Genomic DNA, 23,134 nt, shown 5'->3' with positions numbered 1-23,134 from the left:
TTTGAGCAGACTGGAGGAGTTGGCACCCAGGGCACAAGTAGAGGCATTTGCAGTAGCTAAGAGCATGGACCGTGCATCCAAAGTACCAGGAGAGAAGGCGGAATGTACAGGGACAAATGCAGGTAGGTGAGTAGATGTGGCGGGAGACTTCAGAAGTTCTCTTTTGGTTGCTTTTCTTTCTCAGTAAAATGTGAAGTTGATGAACCAAGCCATCAACTAAGAAAAGGCGGATGGGGGAAGAGGTATTGGAGGTTTCAAGAATGAAATAGTCCACTGGTAGAGTGGGAGAGAAACGGATATGGAAATATAATTTCCAGTTAGCATGAAGAGCCCATTTGAGATGAGTGGCCATGAATTGAAAGTGAGGTCATTTATCATAGCTTTATGCTTTTCCTTAATCATGTTGCGTTGCACAGTTGCAGGCATGGAGTAGACAGCTAGAGTTAACTAGTGCGGGGAGCCGCCCTGAGAAAGGGGTCCTGCTCCCAGGACATGGCCCTGGGAGCTGCCTTAATTCAAGGGTTTGTGTAAAACAAACATAGCTCTCTGTCCCGCCACCCCTGACCTTGAGTATGTGCTTAAACAAAGAGCATGTGATTCCTTGGGCTGCAGTATGTGTTCCCGCAGACTCCTTATCGTATGAAAACATCCTGAGACCATGTACGGTACAAGCTACTACGGCAAGTTCCTGGTGCTCTTGAAGAGATAGAACAAGTTATAACAAAGAAGGAGTCATTTCGTTTGATGTCCCCCTTTGTTCTGAGAGTGTATAAAAAGCCGCCGCATAATAAAGGAGTTTGTCAGTGGCTCTGGAATGCTTCTGCATTCTAGGCTTCTGATCCTCTCAACCCCATCTTTTGTGTGTCTGTCTTTCTTTCTTTCTAAGCCGTGTCGTGTTTGCCTAAGGACCTGATCGATTTTGCCGGCAGGCTCCGGCAAACTAGGGCTGTGTTTTTGCCTGTGACAAAGCTAGCGAGGGGCAAAGAAGTCATGGATACATGCAAGGGAGGACTTATAATTATTGGTCACAGCATTAAGGCTGAATGAGAAAGAGAGTGAATCCAGAACGCTCAGGAAAAGTGAATCATTGCTATCATTGATAGATTTTAGGCCCTGATGGGTTCAAAGGGAGGTTGGAAAGAACATTCTGGAAGCAGTGGGCTGGAAAGAAAGCAGAGAGTGTAAAGCTGGAAACAGAGACTATGAGGGAATGTAGTTCAGATAATGACAAGGTCTGTGGCATATTCATGGGAGCAAATGGGTGAGGAACTCTGAGGAGCTGATCCTAGGAAGAGAGGAGCTCTGGGACTGAGAAGCCAGGGTATCAGAAGGACCATGTTGGACTAGAAGGACATGGGTATTACTGAGAAGCAGGAGTGGTGCAAATGCAAGTGACAATGAGCCAGGATGAAACATCTTCCAGAATTTGGAAGTGGCCTGTATCTGAATTGATGACCACTACAACGAGGCCTGGTGTGTGGAAGCTCCTTATCCTCTGAGAGTCAGTGTTTTTGGGGGAAGAGGAAGAGAAAATACAAAGGAAGAAGCAATGAGGGAGTAAGAGGACTCCTGTCCCTCCTGCAAGCCCAGTGTAGGAGACTGCAGAAGGGCTCACAGTCATCATCTGGAAGGGCTCTCTCAAGAGAGAGGCAGGGTCTGAAACGTAAGGGGTCTTTAATTAAAATAGACCAGGAGTCCTATAAGTCACTGTGGAAAAGTTTTAGGGATTGGGTACAGTTAGAAGATGTGATCAGAAAACGATTTCATGGGGTTTAGCACATGGAGCATAGAGAATGAAAAGTTATATGATATCTTTAATGATGGAGACCAGGACTTCTGGGGTGACTTTCTCTTGTTGAAACTTTGAGTTTCTTTAACTACTGACTGATAGCATTGTCTAATTATGGAGGGACTAATTTCTTCTCATGGGGCAAGGTGCATAGGCATGAATGCATATGTACTGGGCTGTGTTTAAGAGAATTTTCCCTGCACTGTGATGCACTATGCCTAAGAGATAACATATGGAAATTGGGTGGAAAGCGGAGTTTGGCTCAGGATAGCAAGATCACTACAGATTAGGAGAAATTTGCATGAAAGTGGGAAGAAGGGGTTATTAGAGTGTAAAACAACATATCTGAAATCAAGCCTGTCTTATTGTTATGGGAATGTTCCTTCCACTGTTCCATCAAGGACAATATGTCATGCCCTGGTATCAGTAATATAGATTTCAAGCGTAGAAGGAGGAAGAAACTGACTTACATAGATTTTGAGTCCTTACATGAATGATAGATATTTTGAAAGTTACAAACAGAATTTTTTTTTTCACTTTGGAATCCATTTTATTGATTTGAATATCCTTGTAGATAACTCTCTGTAAGTTTTCTCCCATTTTACAAACACAGAATTTTGATTTATCTTTTCACAAATTGGACTTTGTTTCTGTTGCTTTCCATTTCATTTCTACATAATGGTGGAAAATATAATCAAATTACTTTTAGGTAAATTCAGACAAATAATGGATTACTTAGACATGGCAAATAAAAGTCCAAATTCAGAAAGTCTTTCTCTACCCATCCTTCTCTATAACTTTGGGTAGGGAGAGCTTGGCTCTCATGCTAAGGGAGAGCCAGTGCTTACATTTGATCTGTATAGTGAGAGTAAAGTGAACAAACATGGTGCCACAGCCTCTGTCAGCAATGCTGCGTGATTGCTGGCATCCACTGTGCTCCTCTCGGTGCCCTCCAGCCCCTCTGCCCAAGCAGCCCGCTGGTTGCATCTCCTCAGCATGAATAAAAAATCTGATGAGGACCGGTGGCCATCTCTTGACCCATGCACACTCATTTGGGTGTTAGAGGGCAGAGTGAATAGGGATCTTGGGAATGCTTTTTTTTTGCCACTCTTAAGCTTATGAGAATACATCCTAGTATGTGATGTCCACTATTTCCATCTCTTGCCTGTATACAGGTTTAGCCATGCTATGCTGGAAGTGACAGTTTTAGTTTGCAGTAGCTCCTCATGATTAAAGGAAGATTGCTCTATGAGGTTTGCTGTCTCCTTGCCTTGACCCAGGATGGAAGACCCAGATACACTGTAGTATCAGATCTCCAAATTTAAAATGAATCTTTTGTGTTACCTCACATATTTGACAGAGTCAGGCATATGTGTTTCTTTTCCAACCCCCAATAACAAGAATTCTCTCTTGTGTCTGATGTTCCTTTTTTTTTCCCCCAGTAGCCATATTTGCTACTCTGAGTTTAAATCATCTTTAGCTCATGAAGACATGGGAATTTGGTCAGGGCAGAGAGAGGAAATCATTCCTTACTGAAGTCATATGCTTTATCCTTGGAGGAAGACATTTGACGTCCTTGTACTTTGGTTCCCCATGAAGAGAAAACTTTGGGGATATCATTGGATATGACACATAGTAGGTTTACATTCTTCTGAAGTACCTATTTTTATTTTAGTGGGAAGCTTGGGTCAGTAAATGAAATAATATACCTGGCAACTGGTAAACTCTTTGCAAGAAAGTTGCTATAGGAATGGAAATAATTGTTTTAAATTCTTGAGGATGGTAAAGAGAGAATGAGCAGATGGCTCGTCATGCTTTCATTGGCTTCCAGGTTGGTTCCAAATGGCAAACTATTGCCTGGGCAAATATTTGGAATCGAAATGACCCTACTCCATTTGTACAGAATATTTCAGTACTCTGTGTACTATGCAAGTCATGTTCACCATTATAAAGGGACATAAAACTTGCTAGAGGAAAAAAAAAATGATTTATTAGAGCACTAGGATGGAGTTTGAAAATAAAGCAAGTGAAAGAACAGATATCTATCACCAAATGGCAAAGATGCTAACAGAGGAAGTAAAGCATCTGAGCACATTGTGAAATGTGAAGTTAAGGTGGCAGAACTTTTATCTAGGGGTGGGCAAACAATGTGCTTCATTGTTGTAGAGACCAAAAGTATTTTCAAATCAAAACTAGATCTTAAATTGTGGATTTTGTTCTAAATAAGTCAAAAAGAATATTGTGTAATTTTCATAGAACCAATAATTTTTATTGAGTAAATAACATTTAGTTAGTTAGTTAGTTACTTATTGCCTTTAGTTAAACATGAAATCTCTATATTTTGGAATAGCTCTTGAGACTAAAAGCAGAGCAGATTAATACAGGAGTGAGAACATCAGTCCAATTACTTGGAGAAAGAGAGAGAGAGGGAGGGAGGGGGGAGGGAGGCAGGGAGGGAAGGAAGGAAGGAAAGAGAGAAAGAGAAAGGAAGGAAGGGAAGAAGGGAGGGAGGGAAGAAGAAAAGCATAGTTATTTAGTAACATGAATTAAGGTTTGGCAGGTGGAAACTGGCTCTCTCAATGCTCTAGTTTATTTCATGAGATTAGTTGTAAAAACAACAGTACAGGTGGTATAGAGGCTAGCTTGTGGCACAACCTATGCTGTCAGATAGACCTGAATCTGAATTCCCACTGTACCACTTCATAGCTGTTTGATATTGGGCAAATCTTAACCTGCCTTAGGTTCTACAACTTGCCAAAGTATCAGTTTTTCCCTCTGTAAAATGGAAATATTAAAACCTACTTCATGATTTGCAGGAACACAATGAAATACATAGATTGCTTAACACGTATCTCGGACATGGACTTAGGATTTTGCCTCTAGTCCTTCTTAATGAATTTGCTGTGCAGAAGATTGCACTGATACCGCCTGAACCATTTGACTTTTCTTTCAAAGACATTTGGGAATAAATTCAACAAAAGAGCCCATTTGCTCTGCTTTTTCCCACTTAATGACTGAGTAAGACTGAAGGCCCAATGTCCTGTTGAAAGAGGCTAGAAGGACCTGGATGTTAGAGTTTCCCTGAAATAAAAAGCAGATTTATTCCTTCCGGTTACAATTTAGTTGCCCTCCGCCTCCAAGCAATTGGTACATTCTAGTTACAAGTTGGGCAAGCATAAATTAGTCCACCCCACCCCAAGCTAATGGTCATTCTTGAAACAGGAATCTATTATTCTCCTCTTGTGACTTATCCCAGAAAAGGGCATGGCACTGGGGGATGGGGTGGGGGAGAAATCTCTAAAGAAAAGGGGAAAAAAATGGAATTCTTTAAGATCCTGCTCAAAAGGGTGCTGTCCGTGAAATCTGTTTCTTTAATCCTCTAGTGAGAATTAATTATATTATATTCCCCAAAATATTGATAGTTTCTACAGCTCAATTCTGCATTTCTGTCTCACCGTATCTTGTATTATATTTTTCTTACTTGTCAGTTCACCTGAGCAGTCAGAATCCGCTGTCAGAGCCAGGCTGAACTTTGCCATCACTTTCCCATCATACCTAACTTCTGGTTTTGCACACAAGTGTCCAAAGTCAGCCCCTGTCAATCACTTCCTTTCTGCAGAACCCCAAGACTTGAGTTTCTTGGTTACTGTGATTGTAGCCATGGAAATGCATGTTCTTAATTTGAGAATTGGGGAGATTTTTCAAGTACCTATAATTATCTAATACCTCATTTTAAGGTAAGAAAGATGGAAGTTTGTGGAACCAGTTGTCTTTGTAATACAGAATGTCCTTTCTGGTCCTGTGGGCTTCCAGCTCCTTGGCTGAGAAATGTCACAGACTGGTAAACCTCGCCTCCAAGCCAAAGGCACATCTATTTACACAGTTGTGGCTAGTTCTGTTTCAATATTACATTTGCTTCTCCCATGCTCCTCTCCCTTCTCAGTAATGTTTTCTCACTGCTCCATGTAAAGTCTTCTATTTTTCAAGTTATTAAGATGAAGGGGGTAGGAGTGGGGGCTATTGCATGAAAGGAAAAATCACTTGGTATAGGTCGTTACCCTGAATGCCTGACATTTGAGTTTAGTTGTTACCCTCCTAAAAATTAAAGAACGTCTTTCTAAGGCACAAAATTGGGACTGTTATAAAGTCTGATTTTAAATAGCCTTAGGTATCTGGGCCAGACCTAAACATATTTTTCTTGGTGGGAAATGATTATGTCTCACAGGTCCCTTCAATACTGTTGTGCACAAGCCGGCAGACCTCTGTTCTTTTTTGATTGGAAAATGTAAATCATACTTAAGAATTGTTCCAAAAAGAGTCTTGAGCTGAGTCCTTGGATGCAAAGTTGCAGCTCACTGCAGATTCTGATAGTTGAGTTACAACTCACTGAAGATCAGGGTTTTAAAATGGAAGCACTGACAAACCTTCAAGCCAGGGCAGCACAAATGGTGCCTTGATAATTTATAATCTACAGGCAGCTCTTGGGTTTATTATCACAATGACAAATGCACTGTCATTGTTAATAGGATATTTCCCAGCAAGGACTTCTTGTTATGCAAGCCAGGTTCAGTATGTCATGCAGCACGATAGCAATAAAGTCTACAAGAATTTGTAATGAACTTCAATTACTAATAGATTATGGTTAATGGGAAATATGTGCAGCAAAGATATGGGTTTTTATATGCGCCTTCTGGTATTCTACAAGGCAATGATTTATGCAACAATTTATGTTAACATTTTCTACTATGAAAAGGCCCAATTTGGTAGAAAGTCACTTCGTCCATAACAAATATTTAAGATAATTTTGCACATAATATAAATGAAGGTATAAAATTAGATATTAATCTATTTAATTTTAGCATTTTTATTTTTATTGAAAATGGAGACTTTTTTCTTTCCTGGGTAGGTTAAAAATTCTTGCTATAAAACAGAAGCATGAGATATATTGATGTCTTTGAGTTAAATGTAACATTTTGTCTGTTAATTTCTTTTTGTTAACTTCCTGCTGTAATTAGAGACCCACTTAAGATTTCTTATATTCTGGTGTTTTGCTTATGTATTATTTTAAATTAAGAAAACCCACAAGTATACATGTTAAATTAACATGAATTTGTAATCCACATCATGATTCCTCTTTCTACAGAGATTGATAGCTGTAATATGTGGAAGTGCATATATAAATGATTTGTGTGTATATGAGTGGGGTAGCATATACACAAACATGCAGACACACACACGTATACGGTTTACATACCTATATACACTTTGACAAAAACTGACAAAATTGAAAAATGCTAATCACAGCTTAGCCAAGTATAGACAAAAAAATACAATTAAATCACAAAAAATGCAACAAAAGTTTTGAGTTAAATGATAGTGGATTTAAAATTATGAAAATAGAGCAGGTACAACCTTGGGAAATCACTGAAAGCATTTTTCCATCTGTCAAACGTGTGTGTGAGTGTTTTAACGGGTAAGATAGCTTATAAAAAGCTTGGTCTTTAAACTTGGAAAAAATGTTTTTAATGCCCTTCCTTTTTTTAAATTCCTGAATTCATTTTTTTCATGAGTCCTATAGGCTATCTTGCAAATAGCGGTGTCGACTAGTGAACACCCATGCACTCACTACTGCCCTTACTTGAATAACCTGTGAAACATGGTTTTTCTTCCTGATTGATGACAGTGCTGAGAATGAGGAGAGGCCATAGCCTCTCAGAGTTACGCTCTTGGACACTGGAGCAGAGACCCGGCTCTGCCATGTCTCAGCTTAGGTCCAGTGCAAGTCCATCTAAACTTAACAAATCTCATTGTCTTTATCTATAAAATGAGAACAATCAGTAAAAAATGGCTTTTTATTGTGAAAATTAAATGAAATAACATGTCAAAAATTGTATATAATGCCTGATACACAATTAGTGCTTATCTCATTTTAGATATTGTTATTTGCAACGTTTAGAGGATACTGGTTCAGATATGTCAGTGAATGATATAATATTTCTATAATTATTACTATTATTATTACCAATTTTCCATGCAAGCTTCCATACCTGGTGAGCCAGAGAATCACCTGGTTGATTCATACAAAAGCAGATTCATGGGCCTCACACATGGTTCAGATCTAGGATGGAACCAAGAAATTTGCATGTCTAATAAGCTTCCCAGGTGATTCTTCTGCCCAGTGAAATTTTAAAAGTGGTGAGTAAATATGATTTACAGAATTTGTTGATGTTCATGTCTCTGTAACTTATTGAAACAGAACTAAATACTATGATGAATGACTAATCTGCTAGATGGATAGTCGACATCATGCAAATTAAACATCTAGGACTCAGGTGATAAAATAGGTACACTTATCTTGATATTATGGCTCTATTCGGGGGACAAAAAGAGTTTGTTTTTGTTTTTTTTTCTCAAAAATACTCACCTACTCTCCTATACCTCCTATAACCCAATGTTGTATTTTTCAAAGTTTTTTCTTATTTTCTCAGTGTTCCTTTTGGCCTGCTCTATAGATTAGAAAAAAAAAAGATTCTGAAAAAGATGAGAAGGACTTGGTTAAGATTAACCTACTTGTGGTAGGAAGGGCATGGGTTCAGCTACTGTTAGTTCAAATAAGTCAACATTGTACATAGAAGGTTGGAAGTTATTTCTGTCTCTTGTTAACAGTCTGAAGGTAAGCAGTCCACCCCTAATGTGGCAGCTCTGCTCCATCAAGTCTAGGGACCCAGTTCCTGTTGCTCCGCATCCCCTAGGGTATTGCCACTCTTGCCTGCATGGTCTGGGATAGCTCACTTTCACATCCACATTCCAGTCATCCAGAAGGAAGAAAAGCAGAGGAAGAGAACATATGTCTTCCTTTGTTGACATATCCCACAATGTTACTTCTCACATCGCATTGGCTAGAACTTAGTCATGTGACTATATCTGGCACAGAGGGAGTATGGGAAATGTAGTCTTCATCTGGGCAGCTGTGTACCTAATTAAAAATTAGATATGTTATCACAGAAGAAGAGGGAAATTGCTTTTAGGAAACAGTCTCTGCCATATTACCTCAACTCTCTGGCCAGCTGGAGGTACACAGGCCTTATCATTTGTCATTTCAAAGTCTCTTGTATTGTGGATACTCACTAAGTGAAAATATGTGTACACAAGATTAAAAGAATAAACAAATACAAGAGGGAAGGCCACAGTCATACAGAAGCTGCCTTCTGAAGATAATGCATTGTTGGATCAAAGTAGATTAAGTCAAATAGGTGTTCTCTTTGTACCAGCGTCAGCAGGTAAGATCAGTCCCCAGGAAATAGAATGAAAATTTGAAGTTAGGAGACAGTTCCTGTAAGGAAGCTTGGAGAGTTGGGAGAGAAAGGAGCAGAATCAACAAGGATCACCATTAGAGACAGCCAAGATGTGAAGGTTAAGAAAATGGTGTCTGGGGCTTATCTGTATGGGTTGGCACTCGCTCTGAGAATGTGGGGAAAGTTATATAAGCAAATTAAACTTTGATTTCCTTCTTTATGAAATTGGGTTAAAAACAATAACTATCCCATAAGCTCGTTATGAGGATTAGATTAAATACTGTAACACAATACCTAACATATCATAAACAATAAATGTTAACTATTATTAATGTGGAGTCCTTAAAATTCTTTAAGGTCTGTTTTATTTAGCAAAGAATTTTTCTCTATGATCAACTCTTTTTTCAAGCTGGAAATTTATAAACTAGAGAGACCAAAGAAAACACAGGGAAGCAGCTAAGCCTGGAAGCTAATATTTACTCCCCCATTCCTAGGACACACAGATGGGAAACCCATGGGTTGCCAACATTCCCAAACAAATCCATCCCATGAGGTGTCTTCTGAAGCAGTAAGCCCTAGCAAATTTCCTTGTTTCATTTTCTTTATAAATTGAGAAATAAGTCCAAACTCTTCTCCCCATCAGACCTGGAGAAACAAAATACCTAATAAAAATAGTAATAAACCACCAAGACTGTTACACGCCTCCCATTAAAAACAATTGTGGGGTAGATGAAGCCACTTGGAAAATGTGCAGAACGGTAGCAATCTCTTGATAAATAAGCCAAGGTTGCAATGTGCTTGTGCTGATAATAAGTAGCGTGGAACAACTGCCTCTTCTACAAACCCCTGGGATTTATGTCCAGTCCGCCTGCATCGGAGACTGGAGAATTAACTCATGAAATCCATCCATCAACACGTAGAATAAGGAATCACAGTATAGAAATGAAATTAGCATAAAATTAGTTAGCTGTAGGACATAAATAGAGGTACTGACATTTTCCTGCATCTTCTGTATCACATGTCGTTGGAGAACTCACCAAGCTGGGACTGTAGTTGATAGCCCCTGTGATTTATTGCAACATCTTCTACCATAGGCAGGTTGTTTGCAAAGTCCTTCAAGTATCATTAAGACAAATCAGGAAACACAGATAATTCTTCAGGAGATGAATATGATCATGAGAAGACACTGCTTGTATTGGATGTCCACAATATGTCATTGCAGCCTCCAGAACAGCGCACCACAGTATTTATTAAACCACTGCTACAGAGATTACGGCAATCTGACATGGAGCCCTAATGAATTTTTGGCACATTTGGAAATTGTTACTGTGGTTGCCCAGGGAGCCTCTTAAATCAGCCCCCCTTTTACTGCCGCTGCCTTTCTATGGTGTATATCACGTTGAGAAATGGATTACATGATCCGTAGCTTTAACTACCCTGCATTAGTTGATCGCATACTATGAATGCGTATTGCACAGTGTGTGAATCACAGGGGAGCTAGGATAGAGGCGACAGATAATTCAAACATGAAATGGGTGATGCCTGGGGCATGATAGGAATAGAGGTAGAGAAATAAAGGCAAAAGTCAAGGCAAATGGATGAGAGAAGCCAGGCATTTGGGAATAGGTTAAAACTTACTTATTAGTGAAGCATAGTGTTTAGAAAGAGTGCTGTTTCACTATTCAAGGAGGTGAATTTTTTTATAGTCAGTACTACCCTTTGACCATCCTATCGCTTCTTCTACTGTAATCAGATCCCCCTCAATTTCCAAATGGACATTTGGGGGCAAAGGCAGTTTGGTTTGATGACATCTTACTGTCTAAGATAATCTGCATCTATGATGAAAGACGATCATAAACAATTTCCCCAATGTATAGATGCACAGTGTAAGGTCAGAATGCATAGGGGCTAGCTTATCTTTGGTTAAAAACTTATTTTGAGAGCTGAGCAAGTCATTTAACTTCATATGTCTGCTTCCTCACCTCCAAAATGGGATAATAATAGCCATTCTTCCAAATTCATTAAGTAATAATCAAGTGAGATCTTACATGCTGTTCTAACCAGGACATTTGAGAGGCAAGAGGCAGACAACCACACGGACACCTTGGGGAAAGGGGTACTTGTATTCAGGCTAAACATAGACAGGAACTGGAAATGGTAAGGAGCATTACTCAGCACAGCCAAAGTGTATCTCCTGTTCAAAGGCCACATGGTCCTATTCTCTCTGCAGGTCTGCTCCGTTCCTCCCTTTCTAACTGTGACATCGTAGTGAGGGCCTCCCACATATGGTCACAGTGGTGGCTACTAGAATCTAGTGCTGACTAGAATCTATCTCATGACTTTCTAGCCCACCTACTGCAGAAAGCCACCTAACCTCCTGACTATCCTTCAGATGTGTCAAGTGCATTCCCACGTCAGGGACTTTGTACTTGTGCTTCCTTCTCCCTGAGATGCTCTCCTCCCAACTCTTTGCACGGCTTGCTCCTTCACTTCATTTAAATCTGTTCAAACCTCACCCTTTCTAAAAAGCCTTCCTCGACCACTTCAACTAGATTATCCCCTCTGGTACTCTTTTCTCCTTATCTTCTTTTGTTTTCTTAATAGCGCCTATCATTATCTGACAAATATTTATTTTTCAGTCCTTCCTCCCACTAGAAATCAGGTTGCTGATGTTGGGAACTCTGTTTCCTTTACTGCATCATCACCTTTGCTTAGAACAGTGACTCACAGAGTCAATATTGCTGGAATGTTTATTTTACGGATGAATGCCTAACTTCTTCAGGTTTAGAATTCAAAATTAGTAAGAGAATGAAAAGGATCCCTTTTATATTTGTCAACAGAAACTACTCCAGTCACTCTCTGGCCAGCCTATGTGTTTCCATCCTTGTGTCAGCTGCCCACCCTTTGGTCTACTCAGACAGGGTTGAGATGAGGCCACTGTCCATAGTACGGAGTGTTGGTACTTACGGTATCAGGCAGGCAGATGCCCTCAGGTGGGATCTGAGTGGCACAGCCCTGGAGGCATTTGGGCTCCGTGAAGCACCAGCTCAGCTCTAACAGAGAGGCCATCTGCCTTTGGCTGGAAATGTCAAGGTCAGGAACTAGGTTGATTCCTCCAGGTACTAGCTCTCTCTCTGGCTTCTGTCATAATTTTCCTTAATTTTAATTTTTTGAATTGTGTTCTGCATTTTATATTGAATTTTTATGAGCAGTTGATAGTAATTATAGTTAATATTTTTGAAGTTCCCTATGAGCCTGCCACTTTAGAAGCACATGTTTGTAGCTTAACTCCTAGAATCCTCGTGACCATCCTCTAAGGTGGATGCTGTGATTATTATCTTCATTTTGAAGATGAAGAAATCTGATAACAGAGACAAAACGAGTTGCCTGAGAGCTCTCAGTGAGTAATTAATAAAACCGGGAGTTGAACCCAGGAAATCTGGTCCAACCTGTCCATCTAACAAGACTATTTGATATAATCAGTTCCCTGGGGAGCTTATCAAGAAGTCCTTATTTTCTTGGAAATAACATTCTGATGGGATAAATGCATGCAAATATGCTTTTAAAATGACAAAATACTCTGTTTAAGCTGTTTTTACTAAGCAAACATTTAAAATACACTCAATGTACATTTGGGTCTGTGCAGTCACAGACTTAGGACCTAGTATTTTCTGTGAACTTTGCATCTGTTCTTATGGATTCACACCAGAAATTTAAATGCTTTCTATTGCCCAGATGGGCAGAGTTTTTTTGTTTTGTTTTGTTTTGTTTTTTTGAAGTATAGTTGATTTATAATGTGTTAGTTTCTGGTAAACAGGAAAATGATTCGGTTATATATATATATATATTTTTTTTCTTTCTCATATTCTCTTCCATTATGCATTATTATAGGATATTGAATATAGTTCCCTGTGCTACACAGCAGGACCTTGTTGTTTTTCTATTTTACATATGGCAGTTTGTATCTGCTAATCCCAAACTCCTAGTTCGTCCCTCCCCTACTCCTTTTCCTCTTTGGTAACTACAAGTCTGTTTTCTATGTCTGTGAGTCTGTTTTTGTTTCGTGGGTAAGTTCATTTGTGTCATATTTTAGATTCCACATGTAAGTCACATCATATGGTATTTGTCTTTCTCTTTCTGACTTACTTCACTTAGTATGATAATCTCTAGGTCCTCTGTGTTGCTGCAAATGGCATTATTTCATTCTCTTTTATGACTGAGTAGTATTCCACTCTGTTTGTGTGTGTGTGTGTGTACCACATCTTCTTTATCCACTCATCTACTAATGGACATGTAGGTTGCTTCCCTGTCTTGGCTATTGTAAATAGTGCTGCTGTGAACATTGGGGTATATGTATCTTTTCGAATTAAGAGTTTTCTCCAGATGTATGCCCAGAAGGGGGATTGCTGGATCATATGGCAACTCTCTTTTTAGTTTTTAAAGGAAACTCCATACTGTTTTCCATAGTGGCTGCACCAATTTACATTCCCATCAACAGTGTAGGAGAGTTCCCTTTTCTCCACACCCTCGCCAGCATTTGTTATTTGTAGACTTTTTAATGATGGCCATTCTGACTGGTGTGAAGTGATACCTTGTAGTAGTTTTGATTTCCATTTCTCTAATAATTAATGATGTTGAGCATCTTTTCCTGTGCCTGTTGGCCATCTGTGTGTCATCTTTGAAGAAATGGCTTCTGCTCATTTTTTGATTGGGTTTTTTGTTATTGCTGTTGAGTTATATGAGCTGTTTGTATCTGTCAGTGGCATTGTTTGCAAATATTTTCTTGCATCCCATTGGTTGTCTTTTATTCTGTTTATGGTTTTCTTTGCTGTGCAAAAGCTTGTAAGTTTGATTAGGTCCCATCAAACTTTTGTTTATTTAAACTTTTGGTTTAAATAAACCATTGCTTATTTTTGCTTTTATTTCTGTTGCCTTGGGAGACTGACCTAAGAAAATATTGCTGTTCATGATTTATGTCAGAGAATGTTTTGCCTATGTTCACTTCTAGGTGTTTTATGGTATCCTGTCTTAAACTTAAGATTTAAGTCATTTTGAGTTTATTTTTGTGTATGGTGTGAGGGAGTGTTCTAACTTCATTGATTTACATATGGCTGTCTAGTTTTACCAACACCACTTACTGAAGAAACTGTCTTTTCTCCATTGTATTTCTTGGCCATGTTTTCAATTAAGAAAGTTGTCAACTTTATTATAAGCAAAGATCAAGGCCCTAAAATATGTTGTTGCACTTAATACTTCCTCTTTGGATTTGGCAGTAATCCCTAACAAATGAAGAAAAGTGTCAGAAACACTTTAAATAAGTTAAGGTTTATACTAATACTAGCTGCCACAAAGAATTTTGTTGGGTTTCTTGGACTGTGGTTACAATAAGAATATAAACACATAGTTATAAGATGGGTGCCTGAGAAAGAAAGAATTCATTAAGTAATCTGTTACTTAGCATCTTCTGTATACATGGCCCCATGTTAAAAACTGGGAGATGTACAATGATGTATAAAACACCATTCCAAATTCATGTTGTGGGCTTTTTTCCTGAACCACAATAACAAACCCGAGAAGTCAATATGTGACTGCCTCAAGTCCTTTGTAAAATATCGTGTAGTACAGACAGAAGCCAATAGTTCTAACCCTTGCACCTGTTATACCCTTGTATCTTTCCACCACTGACTGGTAGGTAACTCCTGAGGATTTTCTCTTAAAAAACGGCTTGACTGTTCCCATTACATTAAATGGAAGCAGATGAGAATTTACTTATTCTCGTATTTTATAGTAAGGGCTATATGAGAAAAAGACCATATTTTCAAACACCCATCTATAGACTGATATTATTTTCCATCTTTAAGCAGCATGTTCTGTTCTTGTCTTGTTTTGCACATATGCTTCTTAGAAAATGCCATAATTTTCTCTGTAGTCTTGATTTCCATTTTTTTTTTTTTTGGTGAAGTTGTTCAAGGTCATCATGGTCCATATCCATCAATCATGCCTGCTTCACAGACCTCCTTTGTCAGTAGAACATAGCAGCATGATTAATGGTCCAGGGTTCATATTCAGGAATCTGATTGGATAACTGTTGTTTCATTTGTTGGAACTGACAATTCAAAAAACATTGATGAAGTTGTCTAAGAAAAGAGAGTAATGCAAGTCAGTTTTACTTATTATGAACAACAAAGCTTGGTAATTTATTGGCATAAATAGGCTGTGAACTCCAGTGTACTCCCTGGGTCTGAGGGAGGGGCATTAGCTCTTTTAAGTGACTATACTGCAGCATTAAGTGGTAGCTCTGTGATGTGAAAGTGTGAATATCATACTGTGTTGAAGGCTTCACCACTGGAGAGTCAGGGTCTATGAGCTCTTTAGTAAAACCTTACTTTTATTCTGTTTCTAACAGGGAGTAGTAATTATTTACCTACTTTAAAAAATATATGTATTTATTAATTATAAAATTACTTAAGAGATGTATGGGTTTTATAAGAATGACAGATGTTTGTTATTAAAGATAAAATAAAGATTATCAAAAACTTTTCAAAAATCTGAAATCCTACTGTTAAAGATGATTCTTGATCTTAGAGGAGATCTTAGACAGAGGGACATAAGGGATGATAGAGTACTGAAATAGACTCAAGGGTTTTCTAGAAATTTAGTAAATGATGTAAGGTGTATTTTAAGTCAGTGGAGTTTTGTGGCCTTTTTTTGTCAATTGTGTTGATATAGATGGTTATCTTTTTGAGGAAGATCTGCTTGTACTCAACTCACTCTTTATACTTTTTTTTCATAAATTTATTTATTTATTGGCTGTGTGGGGTTTTCATTGCTGCATTCAGGCTTTCTCTAGTTGTGGTGAGCAAGGGCTACTCTTCATTGCAGTGCACAGACTTATTGCGGTGGCTTCTCTTGTGGAGCACAGGCTCCAGGCATGGGCTTCAGTGGTTGGTTGTGGCACGCAGGCTCTAGAGCGCAGGTTCAGTAGTTGTGGTGCTCAGGTTTAGTTGCTCCATGACATGTGGGATCTTTCTGGACCAGGGATTGAACCCATGTCTCCTGCGTTGGCAGGTGGATTCTTAACAACTGCACCACCAGGGAAGCTCCACACGCTTTATACTTACGTAAACTTCAAAGATATCAAAGATTTTTTTACAGTGAAATTATAAAATTATTATGATAAAATATGTTAATATTTTAAAACATTGGTTTTAGGAGGTCTTTTAAAATGTGTCAGAAACCAAGAAATTAAAAAAGAAAAAAACTAAATTTGAATGAATAAAGTAGGAAAACTGCAGTATATCAAAAAACAAAACAATACCAAAATCATAAACAAAATTAAAAGAAAAAAAAACAAAATGGGAGGAAATGACAACACATGCCAAAGAGTTAGTTTTGTAGCATCCTAAGTGCTTACTTTTAGTAATCAATAAAAATAAGGTAGAAACTACAATAAAGAAATGTACATAGACAAATACTACTTCACAAAGGGGGAAAAATCAATAAACATATGCTTTCTTAATGTCCAAGGTATCAATAAGTATATACTTTACTAGTATTTTAAAAATCCATAGCACGTACTTTATTAATATTCCAGGAAATTCCATCATAATCCACAGATGGAAAGGATTTTATTGTCAATAAGCCCGTGAAACTTAGTTGTCTCATTTTTCCAGAATATGTGGTATATAGTTCGCATGTAGTCTCTTTACCTACAGAAGGGATAAGACCAGCTGTGTCATATATGATTCTACATGGAAGTCTAAGAATGTCTTGAAATTTTCTAGATTTTACATATAAGAGAAAATGCTCTATTTATATTTTGAAATAATTTTATAATAAGTGAATGATCAACATTTGTTCAAGCTATAGTTTTTGAATACATTCTCATGGTGGATATTTATGCCTCAACCACTATGAAACTCAGATTATTATTAAAAATAACCTTTCCCTCTTTCTTTACACTGAATTCAGGCTCTTGCAGATCTTTCATAATTTCTGCTTTGAGATCAGGTGGTGCTGTTGTACTAAAGTTGCAGGTTTCTGTCAAAAAATCCCAAAGCAGGTCTCCATTTTCATTGCCGTCAATAAAACAGTCAGATATATCCATGGTGGACGGAAGGCCATAACACTCATACTTAATCCCCAACTTGTCCAGCATCTGAGTGAGGTCAGATGATGTAACATACTGGCAGAGGTCATCCCGAGGTAAGCGAGATCCATACTTTTCCCATAGCTTGACCCATCCACTGGCTCCTGTGCAACAGAACAAAATTCATGCTTTCAGATAGTCTTCTTTTCATTTACCAACTCTGCCAAGCAGTACACTAGATGCTTGGAATAGAGCAGTCAATTTAAAAAAAGAAAAAAGAAATTCTTGCTTTTGTGTAGCTCAGTTCAAGGAGTGAAGGGGGTGAGAAAGTTAAATAAATAAATCACATATCAGATGGTACAGAGTGCTAATGAAAAACAAATCAGAGCAAGGAATAAGGGAGATCAAAGAGTTGGATGGGTTGCTGTTTTAATCAGGTGGTCACAGACAGTCTAACCATGTGACATTTGAGCAGAGACATGACAGCAAGCCACATAGATATCAGAGGGAAGATTACTCCAGGTAGAGAGAAGAGCAGGAACATGCTTGGCAGGTTAAGAACTAGCCAGGAAACCAGTGAGGTTGAAAGTGAGTGAATAAGGGGAACATGGAAGGAGAGGAGGTTGGATGGGTGATGGTAAGGAATAGATTGGGTGCTAAATCATATGGAAAAAGATGGGATGCCATTGTAGTGTGATCTAATAGAATTTTCTGGACATATTCCATATTTACATTGTCCAATATGGTAGCCACTAGCCTGTGGCTAGCGTGACTAAGGAAATGAATTTTAAGTGTTATTCCATCTTAATGCATTTCACTTTCAATAGCCAACTGTGGCTTCCATATTGGACAACACAATATTAGAGTGACTTACTCTGATTTGCATTTTCATAAGGTCACTCTGGCCACACAGATGAAAATAGACTATACAGGCATAAGGACAGAGCAAGAAGAATAGTAAGAAAGCTACTGCAATAATCTGAGTGATCGATGATGATAAGTTGAACCAGTAAGATTGGAGGTGATGAGAGGTGAATGGACTTGTTATATGTTACATTCCTAGATCCAATGCCACTTGCTAACAATTTGGATGTTGTTAACAATAACAATTTGAATCATGAAAGAAAGAAAAGTATCAGGGATGACCCCAGTGATATTGGCCCAAGCATCTGCAAAGAGAGAACTGCCATTATTGGAAATGGGAAGAATGAGGGAGGAACATTTTTAAATGTGTTATCAGGCATCTGGTTTTGGAAACATAAAGTTGAGATACCTGTTGGACATTCAGGTAGTGATAGGAGGAAGGCAGTTGTTTATGTTAGTCTGGTTCAGGGGAAAGGGTCCAAGAGTAAAAACTGAAACGTAAAGAAAGAGCACAGCAAATACAATGAACGTTTACTCAGACCAAACATGGGGTAGCCTCTCATGTCTATACACTTACAAGATGCTGCCTTGGGCTGCAACAACTAGGTTGAGTCCTAAAAATTTTGTCCCCAGCTTTAGAAAATATATTAGCAGTGTACGTTGTATTTAACTGAAAACCTGGCCCAGTGTAGAAGCTAAGGGATAACAGCATCTGTGCAAGAGAGATATAGGTTGGACCGTTCTGACACTTCATGAATGAGATGAGATTTGTTAGTCTCTCAGAACCTCAGTTTTCTCATCTCTAAGACAGAGATAACTATACTTACCTCAAATGCAACTGCAAGTATTAAATGAGATAATTGAAGTGAGTCATTGCACAATGCTAAGCACATGACAGATATGTAATAAGTACTTACAAAATAAATGAACATTATATGGAATTAATTTGGTAATGTATTTCCACTGGTTGTAATCTTGAGAATGTGAAAAAAACAAACTTGCTGTTCAGAAATCTACAATAATAATAATAAATCAAAACAAAAGAGCATCTACTTATGGACCTTCTAAAATACGCATGTAATACCGGGCTGTTACGGACACAGTGGATACAGTCCAGTAATTATTAAGAGTGGTCTCTAAAGCCTGAATTTCTGAGTGTGAAGGCTGGCTTCTCCTCTTAGTAGCTTTATGAACCTGTGGCTCAATTTTCTCATCTGTAAATCAGGGATAATAATAGAATATATTCATAGGATTGTTCCAAGGATTCACTGAGTTAATAAAGTAACACACTTAGAACCATGACTGGCACATAGTAAACACTGGTGAAGTGTTAGGAAATTAAGTTGGACTTCGCCAAAGCAATATAAGAGAGAACCTACATTTTCTATGAATTTCCAGGATTAAAAGTTAAGATTTCAAAGGCTTGAGCTTTTTTGGTTCCCAAAGCTCCCTTATGATGTAATGAAAGTAATCGGACTCTCCAGAAAAGTATACAAACACTACCTGCCCACACAGTTCTGCATGTAATTATAGGATGTTGGGCTCATCCATGGGCTGGCTAAAATCTTCCGATTTTACTCAGCGAAAGAGAATAACCAAAGCAGAAAATGATAAATAATAAATAGCCTAGATAATTGATATTGTACTAATATTTCAGAAGAGGGAACAATAACTACAGGATAAGCTCTAGGAGAAGATGGAATTGAAATGAAGTGAAAAAAATAAAACCTCAGTTCAATGGGGAAAAAAAAAGAGGGTCATGAGCATGTATTCAAAAAATCTTTCATTCCAAAGGCAGTGATTGCCTGCCTACATAAGAATTTGCGTGCAAACAAGACTACAAGAAAATAAATACTTCAATGGTTGAGGAGAGGTTCTGTTATCATCATTATCTTTTTTTTAACCTGGCAGAGAGAAAAAGAACAAATACTAATTGTGGAGAATTTGCTGGTGTCAGTGTTCTATGACTTGGTGCCATTTCTGAGCTGAGCAATTAGACACTTTCTGACTGATACATTATCATAATGGCTCTCTGTGGGCACACCATATGGTGTTACTTTTGTTTTCAACATGATATAAACCAGGTCCTCCCCCCCACCCCACCTCCCGTATTAAAAATAACACATCAGTGATTTGGCTCCTTCCTTAGATAAGGAGAGGGCAGGACAGAAAACTGCACTGATGACCTTCTGGCTAATCTCCCTTAACCAGTTAAGTTGCATTTTAATTAGCAACTCTCTCAACTAATGCCTAGCTACTATATTTGCAGAAAAACATGCTCCTGACATTATTTTAGTGTGATATTCTTCATTTTAAAAATCCACCTCTTCTTATTTCTCTTCTTCTTCACCCCCCAAATCAAATCTTTTATCTTTATAATCAGGAACTTCTGTTTGTTATAAATAAATGAATATTTACTGAGGTGGGCTAATTCTTTAATGGATATTTAGGAGCCAGAGGAAAGCCTCTGTTCCCTCCAGCAACATGTATTCAAAGAGGCTGACCAATAAAATACTGTCATTTAATTCTGATTTCAATTTCTCTTCCTTTTCCTAATTAGTTTCACTTGCCTACCCTTCACTGCTTTTGTCTGCCTATTTTCTCATACACTGTGTGTGTGTGTGAATATGTGTATCTTCTTTATTGAGTCTTTTATTCCTGTTTATTAAGTCCATCTTCAAATCTCTAGAACTTTCTATATTCTCTGATTTCATGTCTATCATGTAGTAAGTTTTAGCTAAAACATGGTCTCTTTTTGTGGATGGACATTCAGAACTAGTTGTGGTTAGGATATAAAGCAGAATAGTAAACAATTATTCAGTTCAATTCAAACACATTCACTGGGTATCATCTTCTAGGTGCCAAGGGTTTTGCAAAGATCTGGGACTAGAGATAATAGGCAGAGAGCCTCCTGCTCTCCAGGAACTCTCCTTAAATTCCCCATCTGCCTCTGATCAGAAATTAGCACCTCTTTGAAAGTGTTTACATGTCTGAATCCTCTGTTAGATTAGGAGCCTTTCAAAGGCAGAGGAGGAGTAATAATTATCTTTGCAACTCCAGAGCCTAGCAGTGACCAATTAGAGGAGCTCAGTAAAAGCTGAATGAACCAAATCTACACGACTATCCTATGCAGCCAACTTGGGATCAAGAGTACAAGCTGTGTTTGAATATGCTGAACACACCTGTCACCGTGACCAAGCTAGGTGCCCGGCATAATTAAATAGAAACTGACCCCATATTTCATTATCTTACAGTCTAATAAACTGCAAAAATGGGTGTCCATATGGTGCTCAAATAACTGAGTAATCCAGTTTATTCAGAGACATAACTCATCAGTTCAGTAGCAGGTCAGCATCTGACTGGGATGGACAGGCAGAAGCCTTAGCTGTGGGGCATGTTTAAGACGGCCCTTTAGAGCAAGATGTTAATCCAGACATACCGTTTATGTGCCCGGGTGACATACTGGCTTGACGAATGTTCTTAGAAATTTAACTTAGTGACTAGTTCTAGGCTTGTCTGACTCTGTTGACATTGAGTACTAAGTTTGCTGTATTGCTGTGAGGCTATGGATGACAATATTGCCCCGAAACAAAGGAAATACACAGACAGGCTTCTAGGTAATTATGAAGCCACTTCCATTTAGAAAGTGGCTGCAACAAACATGATAAAAACAGAGCCTAGCGTGCACCATTTTCGTGTAGGTGTTTCAAGTGTTAGGGAAATATTCAAGTTTAAGGCATGTTTTTGTTGGGCAAGTATGGAGTCTCAAGAATTATAGTTTGCGCTGAGAAGGCAGTTGAGGGTAATGGTTTCTATACAGCAGTGAGGTAGGAAGTTAATCAGGCACCTCAGATGACTTGGGGAGCTTTCTCAAACTTGTCTGCTACCCACAGACTGGTCCGGTACATAGGGATTTGCAGTGATATCATCAAATGAAAAAGTGACTTATGAAAATGTGGATCAATTCTGTGCATGTTAATTGAAAATGATATAAGACAAGTCTGATGAGAAGGTTCTTGTGATTAAATTCGTTCTCACTGTTGGAAATTGGCCATGATCTATTTTTCTGAAATTTGACCCATATATTTGTATCAGCTTTATTAACGTGACAAAGCAGTTATTGCTATTTTTAAAAAAAGAAAACCACAGCCACTTCTTTACACTGAGGGGACAACAGAATTTATCTCAGAGAAATATATTGTTGTTAAGATAGGTTTATAGGTGCACAGGTTTATCTAGCTCAGAGAGGTAGAGCAAAAGGGAGTTAAGCTGCTCTAGGTAACAAGTAAGAGGGATAGAAGGGGGAAGTGAGGAGCTGGTATCTTGGGAAAAGTACTGAGTCAAGAGGATTATGTATTAACAGTGTTTTCCTCTTTGGGATACCTGCCTCCCACACTGTGTGCAGTAATGAAAAATTGTAAGCTGTGTACTGAAAAAGTTAGTAAAAGTATTTCCACCATCAAACTACAGAATGAATGATTTTTGACTCAAAATACTTTTTTTATGAAAGCTAAGTGGTTTTCGAGTTTTACTCCCTTTCTTTGATTTTTTCCCCCATGAATATATATACACATAGTACATGTGAACCACATGTATGCATAGATGCCATATAATGTAGGCGTGATTTTCTGGAAATAGCCCTTGCATGAACTAAGACTCACAGACCAAGTTCACACAGCTAGGAAGTGCCTCAGCATTCTTGATTTTGTGTATCATCATACATTTCACTGGGTCTGTTTTGGTTTGCACATATCCTGATGCCAGTAAACAAACCATGGATTCTATTAATGTATTCATGATGAGGCCAGCAGAATGCTGTATCCATGAGGGCACTTAGTCCATTCTCAGTTGCTTATAGACTACTCATGCCACTTTCTAAACCTTAGGTGGGCTTTTTCTTATTGGTAGGCATATACTCACAGAGAGCTGCCTTCTGACATTCAATACTTAACTTCTGAAAATATGTAAGAGTAAACCAGGGACTTCCCTGGTGGTCCAGTGGTTGAGAATCTGCCTTCCAATGCAGAGGACACAGGTTTGATCCCTGGTCGGGGAACTAGGATCCCATGTGCCATGGGGCAGCTAAGCCCACACGCT

General features: G+C 38.4%; 1 protein-coding gene across 4 annotated transcripts in view; it reads right to left on the bottom strand.

Annotated features, from left to right (window-relative positions):
• Window positions 1-14,895: 14,895 nt before the first annotated feature.
• The window catches only part of HNMT (histamine N-methyltransferase), a 38,287-nt gene continuing 30,048 nt past the window's right edge, over window positions 14,896-23,134 (bottom strand). For 2 of the 4 annotated variants that reach the window (XM_057746931.1, XM_057746929.1), the window contains 2 exons: window positions 17,027-17,337; window positions 16,360-16,793 (listed from right to left, as the gene is read on the bottom strand). In XM_057746931.1, coding sequence (XP_057602914.1) covers window positions 16,746-16,793; window positions 17,027-17,337 — 359 coding nt within the window. In that variant the 3' untranslated portion in view covers window positions 16,360-16,745. Of the gene's footprint in view, window positions 15,222-16,359; window positions 17,338-23,134 lie in introns of those variants that run through there. The other 2 variants (XR_009055212.1, XM_057746930.1) reach the window with 2 other exon arrangements.

The sequence above is a fragment of the Hippopotamus amphibius genome, chromosome 8 (assembly GCF_030028045.1).
Source record: "Hippopotamus amphibius kiboko isolate mHipAmp2 chromosome 8, mHipAmp2.hap2, whole genome shotgun sequence".
In the NCBI taxonomy this organism is placed as follows: domain Eukaryota; kingdom Metazoa; phylum Chordata; class Mammalia; order Artiodactyla; family Hippopotamidae; genus Hippopotamus; species Hippopotamus amphibius.
The sequence above is the reverse complement of the archived record's forward strand: the minus strand, read 5'-3'. Positions and strand labels throughout refer to the sequence as shown.